We start from the raw sequence: 24,544 nt of genomic DNA on the forward strand, positions 1-24,544 counted from the left end.
CTGAGCATAGAGAAATGGAATGATCTGGGTGCTTTGTGTGAGGGGGCCACATGGCCTGCCCTTGGGTCCCGTGAGGAGGATGCCCTGAGAAGATCTGTGTGTGGGCCTTCGTGGCTTAGTTCTTATGACTTCTTGAGCTATTTACCCTCAGAGATGACTTAAAATCACCCAGGCTCCTAGCAGTGAACTGAAGGGAGTCCAGTGGCCTCAGGGTTGGAATTCAGGTTTTCACTGCCACAGCACAGGTTCAGTCCCTGGTTGGGGAACTGAGATCCCACAAGCCATGCAGACAAAAAAAAGAGAAAAACTTTAGCTGAAGAGTTTTTAGTGAACAGACTATGTGCAGAGGGCAGAGGTAGGAGAACCAACAAGAAATGGTGAAGTCCCGGGGCAACAGTGGGCTTCCCAGGTGGCTCAGTGGTAAAGAATCCACTTGCCAATACAGGAGATATAAGAGAAGCAGGTATGATCCCTGGGTTGGAAAGATCCCCTGGAGTAGGAAATGGTCACCCATGCCAGTATTCTTGCCTGGAACATTCCACGGACAGAGGATCCTGGCGGGCTACAGTCCATAGGGCCCTAGAGAGTTGGACACGACTGAACGACCAAGCACCAGGCACCAGCAACAGTGGAAAAGTGCTGCCATCATGGGCTTGAAGGGGGAAGGGGAGGAAGCAAGAGCTGGAGACCTGGCGTGGGCCAGACACACACTGTGGGCCAGACACACACAGTGGCCACAGGGGCTGTGGCCTTTGTCAGAGCCATGGTGAGATGGGGAGTGTATGTGCTGCTCCACCCTCTCTTCTCTCCTGCCAGTTCCCAACTAGCGGCTAGAGAGCAGAGGTGCCCAGGTGACAGTCTTTCAAGGTCAGCCTCCTGCAGTTTGGAGCAAGGCAGAGGACTTAGTCGGTCTCAGTGGAAACAAGCAGAATGATGAGAATAATTGATGAGTGTTCCTGTTGGCCTTCGTTCCTGTGGAACCCTCTGTGATGGGTTGTTCTCATCATGGCTGTTTCCACGTGAAAGCCCACAGGGACTTGCCTGCTAGTACAGAGGATAAGAGCCTGCCTGCCGATGCGGGGGACACAGGCCCAACCCCTGGTCCAGGAAGATTCCATGTGCAGGGAAGCAACCAAGCCCAGGCACCACAGCTACTGAGCTTGTGCTTTGGGATCCGCGAGCCTCAACTGCTGCAGCCCCTGCACCTGGAACCCACGCTCTGCAGCAAGAAAAGCCACCACAAGGAGAAGGCCGTGCACCACAATGAAGAGCAGCACCCCTCGCCCCCACTAGAGAAAACCCACCCACGACAACAGAGACCCAGCACAACCATAAATCAATAATAAAGTCCCCACATGTATTCACACACCATACTGGGCAGAATGGTCCCCATAACTGCTGGTTTCCTGGGACTCTTCTCTCTGCCTCCTTTCTACCTGATACCAAAGGAGTTTGTTTTTCTCTCCAGATATCCAAAGTAGCACGTGACTATCGAGTATATACTGGGGTGGGCACTACTGAGCACTAAATGAATTTATTTCTTCCGCAGTCTTTTCCTTGGGGGAGTAGCAAAGACATTTAGAATTAGGAGATTTTAAAATTGTGTGCAGCCCAGAGGGGTGGCAAGGCTGACTGGGACCCCTAGGAGACCTGGGGCCAGGGCCCAAGTGGTGACCAGCCCCTATATACAGGGTTGCAAGTAGGCAGATTGAAGGCAGTGCCACAGATCCCTTTGGTCTCCCTCTAAGTGACTCCTCTTTGAAGACAGGGATTTAGAGGGGACTGGCCCCTTGCTACTCAAAGTGTGGCCCACGGAGCAGCAGCAAGAGCATTGTTAACTCGTTAGGAAGGTAGAATCTCAGCCCTCAGCTCAAGCCCAGACACAGAATCTACATTTTAAGAAGATCCTCAGTTGATTAGTGTGCAAAATAAAATTTGAGCAGCACTGCCTTCAACTATATCAGATTGCGTATTCTCAGTTGTAACCTAATTGACATTCCTTCACAATCTACCTGCTACCCTGTCCCCTTGCTGTTGAGACTGTGCTTTTTATCCAGTTTAGTCCAGCCACCAGTTGGCTGGAGAACATGTGTGGTAGAAAGGACTGGAAGATTACCCACCAGTGAGTATCATTGCTTTAACTTCGAATTTGAAGCCAAGATGGAGGTTATGGTCTGGGAGGCAGTCAGCCCCTGTTAAGGACTTTTATCTGATCCTTTCCAGGCCCAAACCCAGAGCCTACAATGACAGGGAAGTAGTCCTTTTCTTCAGTCTTTTTGCTTAGAAATATAGAGCTCTTCCCTTTAGGACACTTGTCCCTGTGGGCTCATCTTAGAAGACTGTGCTCTTCGTTGATTTGGGCTCTGTGCTTTCTGGTCTTGCAGGTACACAGTAACCAGAGTAGATTAAATAGGTCTACCTGTTGAATGTGAAACAGTCCCTTGAATTAGCTTTAAATCTACAGGGATGTCACAGGCAGGCACGCACCCAGGCCCAGGTACAGATAGAACCAAGGACTCAAAACACCTCTTGGGCCTCCATCTTCCCCCTCTACTGCCCTCTGCATAACTGCTTCCTATCTCTCTCCCTGCACCACGGTCCCCCTCCGCTTTCCCTTCCCAGGCCTCATGGTAGGCACACCACCTGCCACCTCTGTCCATGACCAGCTGCTAATGGGGGGCAGGGTGGGTGGCTCTAAAGATCGTAAGTAGTACTCTGGCTCTGATTCTGGCAGGTGGGGTGTTAGGATGCAAGGAAGGGAACAGTGGAGCCGAGGAAGATGCTGGCAGCGGATGCCACACAGGGCAGAGGTAGCTGTGAGGAGGGCCCAGCTCACTAGAACCCACATGGTCCCCAGGATACCAGCAGAGGATGCAAACTGTTTTTTCTGATCACCTATTAACTGCCCAGCACCATGCTAATCACTTTACCTGTTATCTACTTTCACATCTTCACCCATTAAAAAAAAAAAATCCCTGTGAGAGTACTATTAATTCCATTTTGCAGACAAGAAAACTGAGGCCCCAAAGAATTACATTTCCTGATCACGGCTATAGAACCAGAGGTAAAGAGGCTGGAATTCAGCCTAGGTATCTTACCAACCCTACCATACCTGGGCCAGGGCCATGTCAGTATCACAGACTGAACAAAGTGCCTGCTGGGAGCCTGGCCAACCTGGTGCCATCACAGGTGGCTATGGAAACACAGGATCTTCAGACACAGCCTTTCAGACAAGGACTCGCTCACTCAGATGCTTCTCAGCTCAAGTTAAATATGGCCAGCATTGGTGGCAGAGAAGTAGTGCCCCTTGGTAGGAAAGGCAGGGCCAGGTGAAAGGCCAAACCTGGTCTCCAGAGACAGGTCAGTGGGTGGTGAGTCAGGGGGCTATAAACAGTCTGTAGCCACAGCAGCAAAGCCCCCAACTACTCAGCTGATGAAAGCCCCCATAGGCCCCTCCAGGAGCCCCTGCCTGGCTCCGAGAGGAGCATGTCAGTCCTCCTCCGGGAGGGGCCCCCGCTTGGCAGGCCTCAGGACCAGCATTGTGCACGGCCTGTTCCAGCTCTCATGGCCCGGCCCGGGCTCATGGGCTATATTGAGGGCTGAGTCACCAACCTGCGCCTGGGTAGCTGACTGTGACTGGCTGGCTGGGGCCTGAGTCAGGCCCTGATTTATCCTGGAGAGCAACGGGCTCTGGTTTCTGGGGTGGGGGTGGGGAGGGGAGGTGTGAGAAGGGTGCCGGGAACTATCCTTGGCACCGGGCACCCTCTGCTGACCATTCACTCACTCCCCTGGGGCTGCACACAGACTTCTCCTGAAGAGAGGGAACAAGAAGCGGGAGAGGGGAGTCTTTTGTCCACTTGCTGGCTTCCCTCTGAACTCCCACCACCTTAAGAGAGAACCTCAACTTACTGGAGGACCTTGGGGAACGCCCTCAAAACAAGACTGTGAGCCTTTAGGGTTTGTAAAAGGCTGTCAGCTCCAAGCAAAACCGCTCTATCCCTCTCTCTTCTCCCTAGGCGCTCAGGGAGAGGGATCCATCCTTTTCCAGATGTATATATCTCAGTTTCTTCATCATTGAACCCCAAACTGGCACCTAAGTTTGGGTGTCAGAAGTCTGCCTTTTTACACACACACACACACACACACACACACAGTTCCCTTGTGAGACCCAGCTACATGTCATGTGTCCCCAGGAGCTGGGCATCTCTCCACAGGAGAGCTCAGCCTCTCAAGCAGACAGACAGCACTGATGGCTGATGGCTGGTCTTGGCCATGGGACAAAGGTGGCATGGGGGGAGCGAGAGTTCTGGAGACAGGCAAGGGGGTGCCAACAGGAGAGTGGAATTCCTGAGCACCTCGTCACAGGCAGCCGACAGAACATGAGCCGCGGGGCCCAAGCTATTTATATCTCGCCTGTCACTCTCAGGGCCCCCAGAGCTCCCCCGCTCCGAAGTCACGCACAGCAGGTCCCTTTTCTGTTTCTGGTCCCTTCTCTCCTCCTCCCCCTCCCTAACTGATGAGAAGGGAAAGAAATCATTCATGGAGCCCTTTCACTATTATTGCTGCCCCCCCACCACCACCAAACTCCTGAACTTCTTCCCTCACAATGCCCTCAGAGATGCCCACCATCTCTTCCCTTTTAACTGGGCTTGGTTGGGGAAGAGCAATAAGGTCAAATGATTCACCAGAAACGTGCCCAATTTCAGTCATCACACAATTTGAGTTGGGGCCCAAACTTAAGGGTCCAGAAGGATGGGAAAGTGGAGGAAATTTGGCCTAAAAGGGGTACCAGGAGGTGTGGAATACATGTTATCCTACAGAATCTCAGAATACATAGTCTCTTTATGTAAGTATATTCTACCACTTTTTCACTTCATCCCAGGCCAGCTGCTCTGAGTGCCTCAGTTTCCCTGATGTCAGCTGCCCTTGGCTTACCCTGAGCCCCGTCCTGCCCAGGCTTCCTGGCGGGCTCCCTAGGGCTCTCCATGTCCCCCAGCCCCCATCACACTTCCCCGTGGCTGCTCTGGGCAGGGCTCTCTGTCTCTTGTCTGGTTAACCTGCCCTCTGACTGGAAGGATCTGCCCGGTGGCCCAAATGGGCACACTGCCCAGGGGGCTCCCTGGTAGTACGGGGCAGAGGCTCTGCCTCCTCTCGCGTCACCTTAGTTGAGTCAGACTTGGGGGAAGGGGGCACAGTGTGACTCACTGGGTACACTTTTCTGAGCTCAGCTTCATTCTGAGAGGATGAGGGCAGACGGACTGGTGACAGGGACTGAATCAGGGGTAACCTCCATCTTTCCCCTGGGACCCTGGAGTTGCAGAGGGTTTTTTTTTTTTTTTTATGCTTGCAGAGGAGACTTTTCTACCTGTAAAGTGGAGCACCCCCACCCCAGGCCTTCTCCCTAATCAGCCTGCGCGGAGTTGTCGCTTCCTCTCAGTCTATCTACACACAAGCACACACACTTCCCCTGCCGGTCCGCAGGTGGACAATACCCTGGGCTAGCAGCCAGGTCTCCCCGGCCCTGTCAACAGCCCTGCCACCAGCCAGTCCAGAAAATTCTGTCAACACCCGATCAGCGTGTTTTGCCCGAACCACTGGCCTCAGTTTCCCTTTGCATCTCTTTAGTCCTGCAAGGTGTGGGGGGGGGGGGCGTATATATTTCATCTCTGACTAGCGATGCTTAATTTGGGGGTGTTGGGAGCCGTCATTCCCCCTAACTTTCCAGCTCCACTATTCATCTGTCCAGCTTGGCGGCCTCGGGCCAGAGCCTCCTTCCCCCGGGGTGAGGGCAGCAGACCCGGGACCCCAGTCAGGATGGAGGGCCGCGTGGGGGGGGGGGGGGGGGGGGGGGGGGGGGGGGGGGGGGGGGGGGGGGGGGGGGGGGGCGGGGCTCGGCGCGGGCCCCCACCCGCGGGCCGGGCGGCATTCCTGGGAGGCCGGCGCTCTGACGTGGACCCGGGGGCCGCGGGCTCGGCGGGGGGAACGCGGCCCGGGGGCTTCTTAAACCCCCCGCCTCAGCCCGGCCCGCACTTTCCAGAGCACCGCTCCGCCCCCGGAGGGAGAGAGAGACACACAGACAGAGCGCGGCCGAGGAGCCGAGGAGGCCCGCCCGAGTCCCGCCAGCCAGGGGCGCGAGAGAAGTTCAGAGCAGCGGAGCGCACAGCCGCGGGTCCCGTCCCGGACAGCGCCCCCCTAGCCCAAGCCCCGCCGGCCCCCAACCCCCGCCCCAGCCCTCGCCAGCATGATGAACAACAGCGGCTACTCCGAGGCCCCGGGCTTCGGCCTGGGCGACGAGGTGGACGACATGCCGTCCACGGAGAAGGACCTGGCCGAGGACGCGCCGTGGAAGAAGATCCAGCAGAACACGTTCACGCGCTGGTGCAACGAGCACCTCAAGTGCGTGGGCAAGCGCCTCACCGACCTGCAGCGCGACCTCAGCGACGGGCTGCGCCTCATCGCGCTGCTCGAGGTGCTCAGCCAGAAGCGCATGTACCGCAAGTTCCACCCGCGCCCCAACTTCCGCCAGATGAAGCTGGAGAACGTGTCCGTGGCCCTCGAGTTCCTCGAGCGCGAGCACATCAAGCTGGTGTCCATCGGTCAGTGCGGGCGGCGAGGGGGCAGTGCCCCGACGAGGGGCTGGCCCACGGGGACAGGGCGCTCGGGGCTGGGTGGGCGCGAGGGGAGCCGAGGCAGGGCCGAGGGTGGGGTGCCCGGCACCGGGAGAGGATCCTGACCCAGTTCTCCCGGAGCCCACCCACGCCGGCCCCGAGGGGGCCCTGCCTTCACTCCCGGCTCTGGTCTGCCGGCATCCCGAGGGGGCCTCCCGGGGGGGCCATCCAGCCCCGGCCGTTTCTGAGCCCTCCAGCTTCAGGTCCCTTCGCACGCTCTTGGCCAACCTGCTTCTACCCCCTCGTCTCCTTTCTTGCCACCCGCACCCCCAGCCCAGGCTTGAGAAGACGGGGCCAATGCTCATTGCCGATTCCCGGGGGCGCCCCCCACCCCCGCCCCCAGACAAAGCAAATGGTTTCCCAGCCTCCCAGCACGTCCACCGGGGAGGAGAGGCTGAAGGCAGGTCCCCATCGCTGCCCGGTCCCAGGGATCCCAAGAAGAGCGGGAGAGCGGGTGGCCGGGCGGGCACGGGGCCCAGGCCCCCCGCCGGCATGTGCTCGGCAGCTGGGTTCAGGCCCAGGGGCCAGAGCCGGCAGGGCCCGGCCTCGGAAACCTAAAAAGGCTCTGAGCGAGCGCAGGCAGCCTTAACCCCTGCCTGTCCTACGTCGACTTCAGCAGGCCAGGGAGGGGGCTCCCTCCCATCTACTCCCGGCCCCAGCCCACCCCCTAAGCCCCGATTGGCTACAGCTAATGATCTGGGCTGAGGGGAGGGAGGCAAGGCCTGGAAAAGGGAGGAAGTCATTGAGTGTAACCAGATTTGGAAGGTGTGTCAGTGCTGGGTGGGGGTGGGGAGGCACTCCAGGCTGGAGAGCTGGGGGAGCCAAGGATGGGTTCTGAGAGCCTGGGAGTTGGCCGTTCCCTCTCAGCTCTGCAGTCACCCCTTCAGGCTGGGGGTCTGGGCGAGACCCCTACCCCTGTGGTGAGCTCTTAAGTGTCCTGCTGTGATTTTCAGGAAAGCGCCCCTTAATGGAGTGCACCCCAGGGCCCCAGAAGGGGACTTTCACAGGGGGCCCAATGCCCACCCCCAGGCTGCCCCAGAGATTTCTTCAGATAATTGAAGGTCTGTCTATCCTCAGCCTCCCTCAGGGCATCTCTGGGCCTCCTGAATTAGTAGCTGAGGTCAGTCTTGGGGCCCTTTGGCCCTGTCCAGTCCCCTCTACGCCTTACCCCCTCCTGCCCAATACTGTCCCCCCCCCCACCCCACCCTCTCTGGCCTGGAAATAGCCCTGCCTCCGTGACACAGCAGATGTCTCTGAGCTTTCCAGAGGACAAGGCTGAGGACAGGGGGTGGGGGAGGGGGCCACCCTGGTGTGTGTCGTGGGACTAAGGGCTGCCCGAGAGTGTGTGGTTGGGGGGGAGGTGGCAGGGGTCAGCGAGGTGTCAGCCCTGGGCCCTTCCACCCCCCTGGCAGCTGCGATCTGACCGCCTGGACTGACTGTCCCAGGTGGGATCCTGAGGGGAGAGCCTGGGGCCTCACCAAGACTTCATAGGAAATGGCTCGACCTCCTCCTCCCCTCCCCACTGCGGGGGCGCTCGGCCCCTCTGCTGGCCTCATCCTTCTTGAGCGCACACCTCTCCCCTCCCCCCACGGTGGTGCCTCTGGCTCCAGCCCCCTTGGCTTAACTGTGTTTGGAGAGGCCGGCTCAGAATAGAGGGGGAAGGAGGGAAAGCTGGCTTGGGGGCGGGAAGGAACCCTTCTTTCCCGTTCCTGCGGGGAACTGTTCCCCATTTGGGCCAAGTGGCTGACTCCCGAGGCCGATGAGATAAGCTGTCAGCAATTCAGCTGCTGGGCCCGAGGCGGAGGCTGGAGGGGAGGGGGCACAGACAGCAGCGGCTACCCATCCATCGGGAAGGAGGTGTCAGGGGTTCCCCTTTCTGCTTCCTCTGGTTCCCTGGATCCCACTTAGTGGTGGGAAGGGGCTGGGACGGGGGCTTCTCTGGGTACCATCTCAGGACTGAATGTGAGCCTCTAGGCACCCCATATCCCTTTCCAGGAGTGGAGTGGGAGCTGGGCGTTGAGCAGTCCCTCTGAAGGAGGGCAGGGTACACAGCCTGGGTTGAAGGGGCGGTGTGCCCTCCTTACCCGCACACCGCCCCCTCCACCCCTCTGAACAAAGAGGCCTAGAGGCCGCTCTGTCCCGCAGCTGTTCCCCAGTTGCTATTCCTTCTCCTGGAGCCAACCACCGAGGGAGGGGCTGCAGGGGGCAGCAGCTGTCCCAGCCCCTCCCTCACTGGTCCTCTCCTCTCCCCCCACTCCACGCAAGGCCTGGGGTGTCCTCAGGGGCTGGCTCTGGAGCTCCTCCCACCCCTTTGGTGGTATCCCCAGTGGGGTGCGACGAAGGAAGAGGCCTGGCTTGAGCAGAGCTCCCCTCCTCTGCCTGGCCTCCGAGGGGGAGGAGGGTGAGGAAGGTCACTGCTCCCAGAGTGGGACTCCGGACCCACCCCTCTCCTGCCACTTGCTGTCTGGCCCAGGGCCAGTTGCTGGGGAGGAACCTCTCCCTGCAGCAAATACGAATGACCCCCCTCATTCCCCCCACCTCTTCCCAATCCTGGCGATCCTGGCGGCCTCAGGGCCTCCCTCCCTAGGATCTGGCTTCAGTTTGCAAGAAGCACTTCTGGGTGTGTGAGCACCAGCTTTGGAGGCTGTCAGGGTTGTGAGAGGCCGTGAGGCCCTGGTGTCAAGGCTGTGTGAAAATGTCCTGGGCCTGTGTGTGTTTGAGAGAGACTGCACCAAAGCACCGGGAGTCTGGGAGTGAGTGTGTCATGGAATCTGCAAGCTGCCAAACCATTGTGCTGCAGCAGAGCCAGGGGGAGAGGGGGCGGGCCTGGGGAGCTGCTGGGGAAGGAAGGATGAATCAGTGAAAGGGTGGGGGAGCCAAGGGGACCAGAGCCCAATACCAGAGGGACAGAGAGACTGAGATTCCCCTCCAGGGGGCAGGTTGGGGAAATGCTGGGGACAGGGTGTGTGCGGGGGGGCATTCTGGAAAAGATATGTAAGGGGAGACACCTTTGGGATCTTTACTCTCTAAAGGCTATCTCCCAAGATCTAGGGGGGCGGGCAGGAAAAGATATGTAAGGGGGCACCTCCAACCCCACCCTTTCCCATCTCTCGGGTAACACCAGTAAACAAGGCTGAGTCTTTCACCCCCTCCCAACCTCCTGAAAGCAGTGCTCAGGGAAGCTGGTGGATTTCAGGCCTGCCTTGCCCTTCACAAGTAAGCTGGTTTTCAATAACCTATTCTCTAAGCCACCTCCGGCTCCTGGATCTTTCTCTCTGGCTGTTACGGGGAACTAGGCCTCCCCCCACCACCCCAAATCTTGGAGTTCTGGTCCATAATATTTATCAAGGGAGAGGATGGGTCTAGATCTCAGCTCCTGAGACTTGAGTCCACATGGGTAACACTCCCCCAGCTCTTGTGAAATCTCACTGGTCCCTGCCATTAACAGAACGTGTACTGTCCCCAACCCCTCCTCCTCCCAGAACTTTGTTCCAAAAGCCTTTTATAGTATTCAAAGGAGAATTTGGCTGGAACCAGGTTGGTCCCACTCCTCTCCAACTTCACTTTTTAAAATGTTCATTCAACCAGTATTTATTGAGATTTTACTAAGTTCTAGGCTCTGAATATATGGAGAGAAAAATATAGTATCTAGAGTGAAAGAAGGCAGACAAAAAGGATACATACTCTATGATTCTATTTGTATAAAATCCTGGAAAATGCGAACTAATGTATAGTGACCAAGAGCAGATTGGTTGTTGTCTCGAAGGATAGACTAGAAGGGGCAGGAGTGATGGTTCCCAAAAGAAAGGAAACTTTGAGGAACGGTGGATGTGTTTACTATCTTGATTTGTGGTAATGCATATATCATCAAAGGTAGGGCTTCCATGGTGGCTCAGATGGTAAAGAATCTGCCTGCAGTTCAGGAGAACCAGGTTCAATCCCTGGGTTGGGAAGATACCCTGGAAAAGGGAATGGCAACCCACTTCAGTATTCTTGCCTGGAGAATCCATGGACAAAGAGCCTGGTGGGCTACAGTCCATGGGGTCGCAAAGAGTTGGACAAGGCTGAGCGACTAACGCTTTCACTTTTCACATATTGTCAAAACGTATCCAGTTGTACTTTCTAATATGTACAGTTTGTTGTACATCAAGCAAACAAGAAAGGAAACAAAACAAAACAGTGTCTGCCCCTAGAGATTTACAATCTTGCATAACGGTATAGATGCTTGTAGCCTGATAGGAGGCCCATGCAAGTGCTGTCAAAGAGTTGAAAGTACCTGCCCAAGTGACATATTGGGATGCAGCCTTGTTCTGAGGGGGGTGGGAGATACATCAAGGGCTGGGCCTCATGGGATGCAGAATGTGGTAGGCAGAGAAGTGGTAGGTTCCAGGAGGAGTCGTCCAGAGCCAACACTCAAGCAGCAGCCTCAGAAGCTGGGCCAGGAGAGGGAGGGTGCTGCATCAGAAGTGGGGCTCTCATGAGCCCTGCTTGTCCCCTCCTCCTTGCAGACAGCAAGGCCATCGTGGATGGGAACCTGAAGCTGATCCTGGGGCTCATCTGGACCCTGATCCTGCACTACTCCATCTCCATGCCCATGTGGGAGGACGAGGACGACGAGGATGCCCGCAAGCAGACACCCAAGCAGCGTCTACTCGGCTGGATCCAGAACAAGGTGCCCCAGCTGCCCATCACCAACTTCAACCGCGACTGGCAGGACGGCAAAGCTCTGGGCGCCCTGGTGGACAACTGTGCCCCTGGTGAGTGGACCCGTGGCACACCGTGGCTCCCCGAGTCAGGAAGGGGTGCGGGGTGAGCTGGTGATGCCGAGGCTTGTGTTTGTCAGAATGTGTGTCCCAGGGCTGGGGGAATCAGGGCCTCCTGCTGCAGCTGAGAATCACTGCTGGAGTTAGACCCTTCCCGATGAGTTGTCAGATCCTGCAGTGGCAAGGACATTGAGGTCCAGAGAAGGCCAGTGACTTTTCTGAGGCCACACAGCTTATTTGTGGCAGAACTGAATCAGAGGTCGGCCAGGACCTGGAACTCTCTGCTCCATGAAGTTCCTATTTTGCTACATAGGGGTCATTTCTGCTCAGCCAGCAGAAAGAAAACATGGTGGGACTTGTAGAGAGAAGGCCAGGACTTTAGGCCTGGAGAAGGCTGTTTTTTGCAAGCCCCTGGGATAGCTTTGAGAAGGGGTTGAGGCCCAGGATGATGTGGTCTGAGGCTGGTGTGACGCTGCCCCAGCGGCAGGAGACCCAGGCCTGGCCTGGGCAGGTGGGGGCCACTGAGGGCCCGTAAGACTTAGATGTCACAGACGAGAACGGTACCCCACGTACGGCTCCCTTTCTGACCCTCATCTCCTGAGACAATCTGTCGTCTCCCCACCTCTTGGAGCCATGTCCCCCTGGGGGAATCCTCCCTCAGCCTGGGGTCAGCTGGGGAGCAACGAGTGGGAGGCGGGGGCACCAGCCGCCTGGGAAGCATTCCCAGCTGCTGAGCCATTGCCCATGGCTGGCTCAGCTGCCAGCAGTGAGCTCAGCTGTTCTGGCCAGTCATGGATTCCAGCCTTTGAGCTGGTCCCCTCCCCGCCAGGGAGCATCACCCTCCTCCTCCAGCTCTGGCTTGGACCAATCACCCCCTAACCCCTGCACCCCTTCCCAGGAGTGACCTGCGGCTACCTCAGCAGTCCTCCCATCAGAAGGGCTGGGTTCTGGGTGCCCAGAGAGAACTCGGCCTCTCAAACAAGCCCTTCAGTGCCTCCATTTCCCCGAGGCAGAAGTTAGGAAGCAGAGAGAGTCTTATGCTCCGAGCCTGATATGGGAAAAGTACATGGACACCTAGGGCTTCAGGGCAGCTGTGAGGAGACCTCCCAGGGATGGGTCAGAGGCACTCGTGGGACAGGGACTGCCCACCCCTGAGGCAGCTGGGATGAGGCGGGAGGTCCGCGAGGGGTGCGCTCCCCCGGGGTTTGGTGTTCAGGGTTGGTGCTGGGGCCTGGGCAGGCCGGAGGCCGGCTGGCAGGACTGGTGCCAGGCTGCGTCAGCTGGGGCAGAAAGGCCTCATTGTTGGTGCTCGGGAGGGCTGTGGTGCGTCTAAACAGCGATGGGCATCCCAGCTGATGGGCTGTAGGGTCAGCAGGAACCTGGCTGGTCAGGGGCCTGGGGCTGTGTGGGAAGAGAGTGTAAACCCATGGCCTGGGAGGGTGTCGGTGGAGCAGGTGCTCTGTGTCCTGGCTGACCGCTTCCCCCTCGTCATCACTTCCCTCCACCATCTCTCCAGGCCTTTGCCCTGACTGGGAGGCCTGGGACCCCAACCAGCCTGTGGAGAACGCCCGGGAGGCCATGCAGCAGGCGGACGACTGGCTCGGGGTGCCCCAGGTAGGTGGAGAGCAAAGGGACCCGGAGAGGGCCAGCCGTGGGGTTGGGTCTGTGAGGCTCCCTGGGCAAGATGCTGGGGATGGAGGACACTTTCTGACTCCTTCCTCCCTGGCAGGTGATTGCCCCCGAGGAGATCGTGGACCCCAACGTGGATGAACATTCGGTCATGACCTACCTGTCCCAGTTCCCCAAGGCCAAACTCAAACCTGGTGCCCCTGTTCGGTCCAAGCAACTGAACCCCAAGAAGGCCATCGCCTACGGGCCTGGTATGTGTTGAGCCCGGACGGTCTTCTCTGGGCAGCTGGACACAGGCTGGGATGGTTCTCCCTAAACTCTGGCTGTGCCTTCCGCCCTCAGGGATCGAGCCCCAGGGTAACACCGTGCTGCAGCCTGCCCATTTCACTGTGCAGACAGTGGATGCTGGCGTGGGCGAGGTTCTGGTCTACATTGAGGATCCTGAGGGCCACACCGAGGAGGTATGGGGAGGCCACTGGGGATCAGACAGGAGCACAGACCAACAGCGAAATGGGCTGGAGAGGGCTGCTGGGGCCACTTTCCAATGCTGGAGAAGGGGGAGGCCTCACCATGGGGGTTGCAGGAAGCATGGGGTCAGGAGGAGCTCTGACGGCCAATCGTTTCCCTTCCCATAGGCCAAGGTAGTTCCCAACAATGACAAGAACCGCACCTACGCTGTCTCCTACGTGCCCAAGGTTGCCGGCTTGCACAAGGTAAACCCTGTAGACCCTCTCATGTCTTCCCCACTCCATTCACATCCTTCCATCTGGCTGAATGGACCCCTCTCTCAGCTCGCACCCTGCCCCACCCCCTTGCACCGGCCCCACCTGCCTCCCACCTCGCTTGGCTCTGCCCCGCCCCTCAACCCCCCTCCCAGAGCTGCTCTCCTCTAGAAGCTCACCTTTGGCCTTTGACCTCCAGGTGACCGTGCTCTTTGCTGGTCAGAACATCGAACGCAGCCCCTTTGAGGTGAACGTGGGCATGGCCCTGGGAGATGCTAACAAGGTGTCAGCCCGTGGTCCTGGCCTGGAACCCGTGGGCAATGTGGCCAACAAACCCACGTACTTTGACATCTACACTGCAGGTGGGGATGGGCCCTTCCACCATACACCCCATGACTGTTCATGGTGGGGGAACCTGGGGGCCAGGGGCAGGGCCTGGCCAGAGGGCCATGGTCTCAGGGTGAGGGAGCCCTGAGCAGGAGGGACACCCCATGACTGTTTGTCGGGGGCAGGGTCGGGCCGTGCCTGGGGGCTGGGGGCTGGGCCCAGCCAGGAGGCTGTGGTCTCAGGGTGAGGGAACCCGAGCAGGAGGGACTGACAGCCGTTGTCATGACAGGGGCCGGCACTGGGGACGTTGCCGTGGTAATCGTGGACCCGCAGGGCCGGCGGGACACCGTGGAGGTGGCCCTGGAGGACAAGGGCGACAGCACGTTCCGCTGCACATACAGGCCTGTGATGGAGGGACCCCACACGGTTCACGTGGCCTTCGCTGGAGCCCCCATCACCCGCAGTCCTTTCCCCGTCCACGTGGCAGAAGGTAAAGGCCCTTCACCCACCCCCACGACCCCCCTCGCCAAAGACCAGGATGCAGAGTGTTGCTACCAAGCCTGAGGACTTATGGGAAATGAAGCACTACAACCAGGGGGGTGAGGGTGGGTGGGGATGGGGTCAGGGGGAGCCTTCTGAAGGCTTAAAGTGGGCAGAAGGAAGAGCCCAGAGGTGGGGCTCCCGAGAGCTCCTCTGTCCAGCCCCTGCCCCCGAGGACGGTCAGGAGGCCACCGTGAAGGGTACCAGACAGGTGCCACGGTGGAAGGGTTGAGGGGCAAGCGAGCGGACCTTGTGGGTGGAAGGGCATGTTTACGGGCGCACCTGCACACCAGGCTCTCAGGCAGTGACTCCCCCACCCGGTTCTCTCTCCGCCACTCAGAGCCCCGGCCGCCACCGCCCACCCCCTCCGTGCCCATCGTCCACCAGGCCAAGAGAGTGGTGCCACGTTAGTACACGCCAGCAGAGGCGGGCCGGGCATGGCCACGGCTGACTGGCCTCACCTGTGCTGTGTGGCATGGCCTGAGCGGGGTGGACTCGCCGCCCCCTTCCGTGGCATTCTGTGACAGGCCCCAGGTTCCACGTCTTTGCCTCTGTTCTGTGGCAGCTCTAGTCTCTCGGGACTTGCCTGGTGATTTCTGTGAGAAGGGTCTGGGTTCCGTGCCGTCGCCTGTTCTGTGGCAGTCCCCGGACGCTGTGCCGTTTGTCTGTGTTCCGGGGCAGGCCTGGGTGGATGATACACCGTCGCCTGTTTGGCACCCCATGGGTTCCGTGCCATTTTATGTGTCCCGTGGCGGGCTGAGATCCCTGTCCTATGGTCTGTGTTCAGCAGCAAAGTTGTTGCCACCGGCAGCGTCCCGCAGCAGGCTGACCTTCATGCATTGCCTGTGACCTGTGGCAGGCTTCTCATCACACGACCGTCCCTCGTTCCATGGTGTGGCTGAGTGTTTTGTGGCATGACTCAGTTCCTGAAGCTGCTGTGGTAGCTCCGAGCAGGCTCAGAGGGCTCTAGGTGGATGGCTGTGGGGTGGAGGAAAGGCCCCTCCGGTCTGTCTGAGCTCTGGGCTCCGCCCGGCCTTTGTCCCACCCGACCCTGACTCGGAGGAGCCCCGAGGGAAGGGTTTCTTGTAACCAGCCTGGGGACAGGGGCTGGGGGCGCTGCGGCCGCTCCCCGTCCAGCATGGCTCTCAGTTGTGTCGGGGGCGCCAGGGAGCACAGGGGAGGGCTGCATGAGGCCACGGCCTGTGCCTGGGGGAAGGGGACGGGGGTGGGGGCGGTCGGTCAGGAAGACTGCGCACAGTGAGGTAGGGACGAGTGGTAAGGGCTGAGGCTCTGTCTAGGGCCCCTCAGCACCCCCCAACCTCATCTCTCCTCTTCCTCCCAGCCTGTAACCCCAATGCCTGCCGCGCTTCTGGGCGGGGTCTGCAGCCCAAGGGTGTGCGTGTCAAAGAAGTGGCTGACTTCAAGGTGTTCACCAAGGGCGCTGGCAGTGGGGAGCTCAAGGTCACAGTCAAGGGACCTAGTGAGTACCAGGGCCCAGGGCTGTGGTGGGGGGTCGGGGAGCTGGGAGGAAAGGCAACCAGTGCTTCTGACCCCCTGAGGGCAAGGAGAGCACCATGCACTCCCCTGGGGGGAAGGGCTCCAAAAAGACACTGACCAGAGACTTTGTGGGACCTCAGGTGAACCGCCCCGCCTGGCTCAGTCTCCCAGGCTGCAAGCTGGAAAGGCTGCATGAGGCTGTTACCCGGTGCCTGCTCCACGGTGCCTGCTCGCAGCGCTGTCCTCAGCCAGGGAATGTCCCACAGCCCAGTCCCCAGGGTCCTTGAGGGGACTGAGGTGCGGAGACGCACAGATCATTGATCCCTCCACTTCCCACATCTCAGAAGGCACAGAGGAACCAGTGAAGGTGCGGGAGGCCGGGGATGGCGTGTTCGAGTGTGAGTACTACCCCGTGGTGCCTGGGAAGTACGTGGTGACCATCACATGGGGCGGCTACGCCATTCCCCGCAGGTGAGCAGCACGCAGGCCTGAGCCTTCCAGCCTGGGCCCTCACAGGGTGGGCGGAGAGAGGCAGGCTGCCTGGGGCTCCGAGTGAAGGGCAGAGGGGTACCTCTGATGGGGGAACCTTGGGGCGCTGACACCAGCTCCCTCTTTGCCCAGCCCCTTTGAGGTGCAGGTGAGCCCAGAGGCAGGCATGCAGAAGGTCCGGGCCTGGGGTCCCGGTTTGGAAACTGGCCAGGTGGGCAAGTCAGCCGACTTTGTGGTGGAGGCCATTGGCACAGAGGTGGGGACACTGGGTAAGTGGCCGAGGTGGTAGCTGATGGGAATTCTGGGGAGTGGTGTGATGGAAGGACACTGGGGAGTGACGGCGGGGAGGGGCAGGAGGCAGGAATTTGGGCCAGTGTTGAGATGAGAGGCACTGGAATGGGGATGGCTGGAGTGGTGATGCTGGGAGAGTGATGGGGGACCTGCCTGGGTGTCCAAGTCGCTTCTGGTACCCCCTGACCCTCCCCTCCTCTCACCCAGGCTTCTCCATTGAGGGGCCTTCACAGGCCAAGATCGAGTGTGATGACAAGGGAGACGGCTCCTGCGATGTGCGGTACTGGCCCACAGAGCCCGGCGAGTATGCAGTGCACGTGATCTGTGACGACGAGGACATTCGGGACTCGCCCTTCATCGCCCACATCCAGCCAGCTCCACCCGACTGCTTCCCGGACAAGGTGTGTCCCCAGCTCCTGCACCCCGGCCTGCAACAGGGTGAACAGACCCTCCTCCGGTCCCCAACCCAGCCCTCCACTCTTGCCCCTTCACAGGTGAAGGCCTTTGGGCCCGGCCTGGAGCCCACCGGCTGCATCGTGGACAAGCCAGCGGAGTTCACCATCGATGCCCGGGCTGCTGGCAAGGGAGACCTGAAGCTCTACGCCCAGGTAGGGTGTTGCCCCATCTTTCTGCCCCTCGCTGCCATGGGGGGACCCTGGGAGGGTAGGGTAGGTTAGAGAAAAGGGCCTCAAGGCATCACAGGACTGATTCTCATGAATCCATTTGAACTATGGGAAGTCTAAAGTTTTGTGTTTTCTTATTAATGATAATCTTAAAAAACATTTTACCAAACATATATTTTTATGCTAATCATTTGCAATTTAAAGATGGTTGGGTTAAGATACTGGTTTCCAGGTGACTTTCTCAAAATGGTGTCCTTTGACCCCTAGAGGTTAATGAATATGTCCTTTGGTCCAGGAGGATGTTTCTTTCTTGAAAGTTTGTTTATTCAGTTTTAAGAACATTGGTTTAGCTGAGCCTTTTCCCCTAACAACACACTTCGGAGACCTAGGATCAGAGACCAGGCCACACAGATGACCTCAAACCTGGTTCCTCAGCTCTCCAGGGTGTGGCCTGGCCACCAGAACTCGTGGCACTAGGCTCACGTGGTTGGAAGTCTGTGATCTGTTTGCGGGGAGGGGCTTTGATGGTGGGCAAGCAGCCCAGCAGCAGGCGCGGGCGCTCTGAGACAGCCAGGATGCTCTGAGATGGCCGGGGTGCTCTAAGAACCTTGCTTTGGGTGATGCCCACAGGATGCCGACGGATGCCCCATCGACATCAAGGTCATCCCCAATGGCGACGGCACCTTCCGCTGCTCCTACGTGCCCACCAAGCCCATTAAGCACACCATCATCGTCTCCTGGGGAGGCGTCAACGTCCCCAAGAGCCCCTTCCGGGTGTGTCCTCCAAGCCCTGCCCGGTGCCCCCTGCCAGCAACCCCAGAGGGAGGGTGGAGCCCCAAGCGGGGAATGTTGGCTGTCCCTGGGCCCTGTCCCTGCTCCCGACCTCATGGCCCCTGTGAAGGGGAGGGACAGACCTTGAGGGAGGGGGTCCCACGCTGACCGTTGACTCCTCCCCACAGGTAAACGTGGGAGAGGGCAGCCACCCTGAGCGGGTGAAGGTGTATGGCCCCGGCGTGGAGAAGACAGGCCTCAAGGCTAATGAGCCCACCTACTTCACAGTGGACTGCAGCGAAGCGGGGCAAGGTGCATCCAGGAGCAGGGAGTGGGGGGCGGGGCCAGGGGGTGTCCCGGCAGGAGGCGCTGCTGCCCTCCACCTGTTCCCCGGAGTGGGACCGGTCACATGCAGGAGGTTGTGGAGCCCCCTCAACTCATGGCCTCGTGCCTGCCTCCCTTCAGGCGATGTGAGCATTGGCATCAAGTGCGCCCCCGGTGTGGTGGGCCCCGCAGAGGCTGACATCGACTTTGACATCATCAAGAATGACAACGACACCTTCACAGTCAAGTACACACCTCCGGGGGCAGGCCGCTACACCATCATGGTGCTGTTTGCCAACCAGGTACCTGTGCTTGGGTTTTGGTTATCAACCCTAACCTCACCCCCTTACCCCTTCCCAACCAGCAGCTTGAGAGGCTGTCATTTGGGGACAATTCTGCTGCCCCTCACTGAGCACTTCCTGTGTGTGGACAACGTGCCTCAGAGGAAGCAAAAGGGACAAGACTCTTCAGACACTGCCAGTGTCCACCCTGACCAAGCCTTTTCTCCCTCCAGGAGATCCCCGCCAGTCCCTTCCATATCAAGGTGGACCCATCCCATGATGCCAGCAAGGTCAAGGCAGAGGGCCCTGGGCTGAACCGCACAGGTAGCTATCTGGGCTGGGCTGGGCTGGGCTGGGTCTGGGGCTGGGTGGCTGCCAGTCCCTCACCACCATCTCGGGATGGGCGCTCTAGGTGTGGAAGTTGGGAAGCCCACTCACTTCACGGTGCTGACCAAGGGAGCCGGCAAGGCCAAGCTGGACGTGCACTTTGCCGGAGCCGCCAAGGGAGAAGCCGTGCGAGACTTTGAGATCATCGACAACCATGACTACTCCTACACTGTCAAGTACACGGCTGTGCAGCAGGTGTGTCCACCCCCTGCCCTGGCCCTCCTATCCTGGCTGACTGGGGGCGTGGGGCTCCTTCTTCCAGTCTCACAGGGCCCGTTGGGGGTCTTGGCCCCTTTCCTGCCTCCCCATCCTCTCTTGCCGTGGGTCTCTGAGCCTCTGGTCCACGTCGGCCGAGGACCGATGGCGGGCTGGGTCTCAGCCCCTCAGTTCTGACCTCCTGCTGTATCCGTTAGGGCAACATGGCGGTGACAGTGACCTATGGTGGAGACCCTGTCCCCAAGAGCCCCTTCGTGGTGAACGTGGCACCGCCGCTGGACCTCAGCAAAGTCAAGGTTCAAGGCCTCAACAGCAGTAAGTGGGGCGGGAGCTGCCCCTGCAGTGAGGAGGGTTGAGGGGGGCGGTGGGTTGGAATTTCTGCTCACCGCATCCCTCCCTCTCCACACAGAGGTGGCTGTGGGGCAGGAACAGGCATTTTCTGTGAACACACGAGGGGCTGGCGGTCAGGGCCACCTGGACGTGCGGATGACCTCGCCCTCCCGAAGACCCATCCCCTGCAAGCTGGAGCCCGGCGGTGGAGCTGAGACCCAGGCAGTGCGCTACATGCCCCCTGAGGAGGGGCCCTACAAGGTGGACATCACCTATGATGGTCACCCGGTGCCTGGCAGCCCCTTCACCGTGGAGGGCGTCCTGCCCCCTGACCCCTCCAAGGTGAGGAAGTAGGGGCGGGTGGGAGCTGGGGGCTTGTAGGGAAGGTGGGTAGTTCACAGGGGCCAAGGCCAGAGGCCTTATGTCCCGGGGTGAGCACAGCCAAGGGCCCAGAGCCGAGGCAGTGCCCCACCGCAGGACTTGCCTTTGAGACAGCTTAGTTTTTGTTTTTTTATATTTTTATTGAAGTATAGTTGATTTACAATGTTTTACTAATTACTGCTGTAGCAGCGTGATTCAGTTATACATGCATACAAATACATACATTAAAAAAAAAAACTCTTTTCCATTATAGTTTATCACAGGATGTTGAATATAGTTCTCTGTGCCATACGGTTGGACCTTGTTGTTTATCCATTCCATATATAAAAACTCATATCAAGACAGCTTAGTCATTAAGAGCCTGGCCTTGGACCTGACCTGGGCTTCAACCCCAGGTCTGTCAGCTGGGACACATTTTTTAATCTCCCTGCATTTCCTCACATAGAATTGTGATGAGGACTCAGCCTATGGGAGCTGCTACAATTGAAAGTGCTTAGCTGATTTGGGAGCCATGAAGGTTGGGCATGGGACCAGTCGAGGTAACCCACACACCTGCTCCTTCTTTTAGGTCTGTGCTTACGGCCCTGGTCTCAAGGGTGGGCTGGTAGGTACGCCAGCGCCCTTCTCCATCGACACCAAGGGAGCGGGCACCGGTGGCCTGGGGCTGACCGTAGAGGGCCCCTGCGAGGCCAAGATCGAGTGCCAGGACAATGGGGATGGCTCCTGTGCCGTCAGCTACCTGCCCACAGAGCCGGGCGAGTACACCATCAACATCCTGTTTGCCGAAGCGCACATCCCCGGCTCGCCCTTCAAGGCTACCATCCGGCCCGTGTTCGACCCGAGCAAGGTGCGGGCCAGCGGGCCAGGCCTGGAGCGTGGCAAGGTTGGGGAGGCGGCCACCTTCACTGTGGACTGCTCGGAGGCGGGCGAGGCCGAGCTGACCATCGAGATCCTGTCGGATGCCGGCGTCAAGGCCGAGGTGCTGATCCACAACAACGCGGACGGCACCTACCATATCACCTACAGCCCCGCCTTCCCCGGCACCTACACCATTACCATCAAGTACGGCGGGCACCCCGTACCCAAGTTCCCCACCCGCGTCCACGTGCAGCCCGCGGTCGACACCAGTGGCGTCAAGGTCTCAGGGCCCGGTGTGGAGCCGCACGGTGAGTGAGAGAAACCTGGATCTGGTCACGTCACCAGTCCAGGAGAGGGAAGTGGGGCTGAGGGCTTGGGGGGCAGCACTGGCATCTCAGGGGCTCAGATTACCTCTGAGAAAGTGTCAAAGCCAAGGGCAGGGCGTGGAGCTTTGCCTTGGTCTGGGTGGCAAGATTGCTTCTGCCCGTGGCCATTTTCCTTGGGAGATCCTCAACTTTCATCAGCTGATCTGAAAATCAAAGAATCTTGCACTCAATGGTACAGAGGGAAGGCTTTGGAGTCGAGGGTGACGAGAGTCAGAGATGGTTCAGCTCAGTTCAGTGACTGAGTTACCATCTGCTGGGGGCCAGACCGTGGGCCAGGCAGGGTGGGGCATGCAGAGGGTTGGAAGAGCCAGCCCCGCGCTCCAGGGGCCCACAGCCGGGTGGGGAGACTCGGGTGAGCAGAATGTCACTATCTGCTGAAGGGAGGGAAGGCAAGGGCTGTGGCAAGCAGGGCCTGGGCTTGGGGAATGGTCCAGGCTGAGGAGTAGCAGGTGGAGAGGAGGAGCCGCCTCGGATCTGGGGAGGGAGGGCAGGGGTGGGCAGCTGTGTGAGGGCTGAGCGCTTGTCTCCTGGGACCTAGGTGTCCTGCGTGAAGTGACCACTGAGTTCACTGTGGACGCGAGATCCCTGACAGCCACGGGTGGGAACCACGTGACGGCTCGCGTGCTCAACCCCTCGGGCGCTAAGACAGACACCTACGTGACCGACAATGGGGACGGCACCTACCGCGTGCAGTACACGGCCTACGAAGAGGGTGAGGGGCTGGGCTGGGCTGGGCCAGGACGGCGGGGATCTGGCCCCAGCGCTTTCAGAGGGGGGCGGGTGGTAGGGGCCGTGCACGCCCTGACCTGCGCCGTGTGGCTGACTTCCAGGAGTGCACTTGGTGGAGGTGCTGTACGATGACGTGGCCGTGCCCAAGAGCCCCTTCCGCGTGGGCGTGACTGAGGGCTGTGACCCCACCCGTGTCCGGGCCTTTGGGCCGGGGCTGGAGGGGGGCTTGGTCAACAAGGCTAACCGCTTCACCGTGGAAACCAGGTACGCCCACCCCTTTCCTAACCTTGGCCCTAATGCTGTGGCCTCCCTGAGCCCAGCCACCTGCCCTGCCCTTTCATCCTCCTGTGTGGACCTCATCCCCACCCATCCCCTGTCAAGGCTGCAAACCTCCCTGCTATCGCTGCTGGTCCCTTCTCAACCGGCCCCGCACCCCCCTTCACCTGCTCCTCCATCCCCACTCACTGGTCCTTGCGGTGCTGATATAGGGGTGTTATTTTGTAGGGGAGCCGGCACCGGGGGCCTAGGCCTAGCCATCGAGGGCCCGTCAGAAGCCAAGATGTCGTGCAAGGACAACAAGGACGGGAGCTGCACCGTGGAGTACATCCCCTTCACCCCCGGAGACTACGACGTCAACATCACCTTCGGGGGCCGGCCCATCCCAGGTGTGCACCAGGAGGGAGCAGGGGGCCTGCTCAGGGGGAGGGAAACTGGAAGGAAATAGGATGAGGAGGAAAGCCCCAAACCAGCAGCAGGGACAAGGAGCAGGCAGGCACGGGTGCCAAGGTTAGGGCAGGGGCAGGGCGGTGGGTACAGTTCATTCCCAGAGGCCCAGCACTGGTGTCTCGGCCCTTTTGCCTAGAGCACCAGATCTCGTGGGTTCCATCACTCACAGTCCAAGCCAGTGTCGCTGGCTCAGCCAGGACAACCTCTCACACCCTCTCTCTCTGTCTGCAAAGCCAGGAACCCCTGCCCTCCAGCAGGGGTTGAGGGTGGTTGGTGTCTTCAATTATCACATTACCTGGGCTTGCTGAAATGGGACTCTCCCTGCCCCACTTATCTAGTTTCATGCTGGAAAAAATTCATTTTCTTTTACAAATACTTCTTTTAGCAAATTATTAATTTAGGAAGGCCTGTTTTCAGGCGTGTGGCCTAAATAAGTGGATTCACCCAGGCTCAGCCTGTAGCCAAGTTTTTGTTTTGTTTTTAACTTTTACTTTTATTAATTTTTATTGGAGTATAGGTGCTTTCTGCAGCTGATTTTTTTTCTCCTTGTTACATTTACTTAGCAAGTTTCTAAGTGTTTGCACATTTGGTCTGGTCTCCCAGGGGCATCTCAAAAGCAGGGGAGGCCTCATCTTCCTGGGTCCTCTGAGTCGGGGGGACCCTTTGGGGCAGGTGGGCCGGGGCTGACGTCCCTCTTCCTTGCAGGGAGTCCATTCCGGGTGCCAGTGAAGGACGTGGTGGACCCCGGAAAGGTGAAGTGCTCGGGCCCAGGGCTGGGAGCCGGCGTCAGGGCCCGGGTACCCCAGACCTTCACAGTGGACTGCAGCCAAGCTGGCCGGGCGCCCCTGCAGGTGGCCGTGCTGGGCCCCACAGGTACAGAATGTCTGAGGCTGGGTGGAAGGAGACGGAAAGGGTGCCAGGAGGCTTTGCTGACTGTTCCCTTTGCCCAGGTGTGGCCGAGCCTGTGGAGGTGCGTGACAATGGGGATGGCACCCACACAGTCCACTACACCCCAGCCACGGACGGGCCCTACACAGTAGCCGTCAAGTACGCCGACCAGGAGGTGCCACGCAGGTGAGGCCCAGCCTGGGGCTTCTGTGCTCTGCTGGGCTCTGGGGAGCTCCCACGAGGGCCACAGCTACAGGGCCACTCCAGGGCCCTGGAAACACTCCCCTACTTGTCTACGCCTCATCTGTTCTCTGCTGCCCCATCCCACTCTTCCTCGGGGCCCCCTGCCCATCTTCTTCTCCACCCTGGAGGTGGCGCAACCCCAGGAGCTCTCCTCTGGCTGGGCTGTCCCGCCAGTTAGCTACAAAATCAGCACCTTGGGAAAAGGCACCATGTCACTACAAACAGGTGTGACAGGGCAGCCTCCCGCAGCCTCCTCTTTAAACCATCTGCAGCATCTTCCCGGAGAATGGAGAAGAAATGCCCAGGCTTTGTCAGGGGCACACCTATGTGACCCTCCCCTAAGACCCAAGCTGTGACCTGGTCCCTGCTTCCTGCCAGGACTCCTCTCCCCTGCTTGTTAATGTAGGGAGGACTCCAGGCTCAAAATGAGATGGGATTCCTTCTCCCCCTGAATCTCAGCCAACTGTCTATTCTT

At 59.2% G+C, this 24,544-nt stretch overlaps 1 protein-coding gene across 3 annotated transcripts in view; it reads left to right on the forward strand.

Annotated features, from left to right (window-relative positions):
- The first annotated feature begins 5,926 nt into the window (after positions 1 to 5,926).
- The window catches only part of FLNC (filamin C), a 28,118-nt gene continuing 9,500 nt past the window's right edge, over positions 5,927 to 24,544 (forward strand). For 2 of the 3 annotated variants that reach the window (XM_043463666.1, XM_043463667.1), the window contains exons 1-26: positions 5,927 to 6,596; positions 11,177 to 11,425; positions 12,948 to 13,045; positions 13,161 to 13,311; positions 13,403 to 13,521; positions 13,696 to 13,773; positions 13,982 to 14,144; positions 14,399 to 14,599; positions 15,992 to 16,129; positions 16,491 to 16,617; positions 16,768 to 16,904; positions 17,134 to 17,327; positions 17,421 to 17,534; positions 18,180 to 18,323; positions 18,509 to 18,632; positions 18,786 to 18,946; positions 19,159 to 19,249; positions 19,338 to 19,507; positions 19,726 to 19,843; positions 19,938 to 20,200; positions 20,808 to 21,405; positions 22,022 to 22,195; positions 22,314 to 22,476; positions 22,717 to 22,877; positions 23,644 to 23,811; positions 23,889 to 24,012. In XM_043463666.1, the coding sequence (XP_043319601.1) occupies positions 6,242 to 6,596; positions 11,177 to 11,425; positions 12,948 to 13,045; positions 13,161 to 13,311; positions 13,403 to 13,521; positions 13,696 to 13,773; positions 13,982 to 14,144; positions 14,399 to 14,599; positions 15,992 to 16,129; positions 16,491 to 16,617; positions 16,768 to 16,904; positions 17,134 to 17,327; positions 17,421 to 17,534; positions 18,180 to 18,323; positions 18,509 to 18,632; positions 18,786 to 18,946; positions 19,159 to 19,249; positions 19,338 to 19,507; positions 19,726 to 19,843; positions 19,938 to 20,200; positions 20,808 to 21,405; positions 22,022 to 22,195; positions 22,314 to 22,476; positions 22,717 to 22,877; positions 23,644 to 23,811; positions 23,889 to 24,012 (4,583 nt within the window). In that variant the 5' untranslated portion in view covers positions 5,927 to 6,241. Of the gene's footprint in view, positions 6,597 to 11,176; positions 11,426 to 12,947; positions 13,046 to 13,160; positions 13,312 to 13,402; positions 13,522 to 13,695; positions 13,774 to 13,981; positions 14,145 to 14,398; positions 14,600 to 14,989; positions 15,056 to 15,991; positions 16,130 to 16,490; positions 16,618 to 16,767; positions 16,905 to 17,133; positions 17,328 to 17,420; positions 17,535 to 18,179; positions 18,324 to 18,508; positions 18,633 to 18,785; positions 18,947 to 19,158; positions 19,250 to 19,337; positions 19,508 to 19,725; positions 19,844 to 19,937; positions 20,201 to 20,807; positions 21,406 to 22,021; positions 22,196 to 22,313; positions 22,477 to 22,716; positions 22,878 to 23,643; positions 23,812 to 23,888; positions 24,013 to 24,544 lie in introns of all 3 variants that reach the window. The other variant, XM_043463665.1, reaches the window with a different exon arrangement.

This window comes from Cervus canadensis, chromosome 3 (assembly GCF_019320065.1).
Source record: "Cervus canadensis isolate Bull #8, Minnesota chromosome 3, ASM1932006v1, whole genome shotgun sequence".
Taxonomy (NCBI): domain Eukaryota; kingdom Metazoa; phylum Chordata; class Mammalia; order Artiodactyla; family Cervidae; genus Cervus; species Cervus canadensis.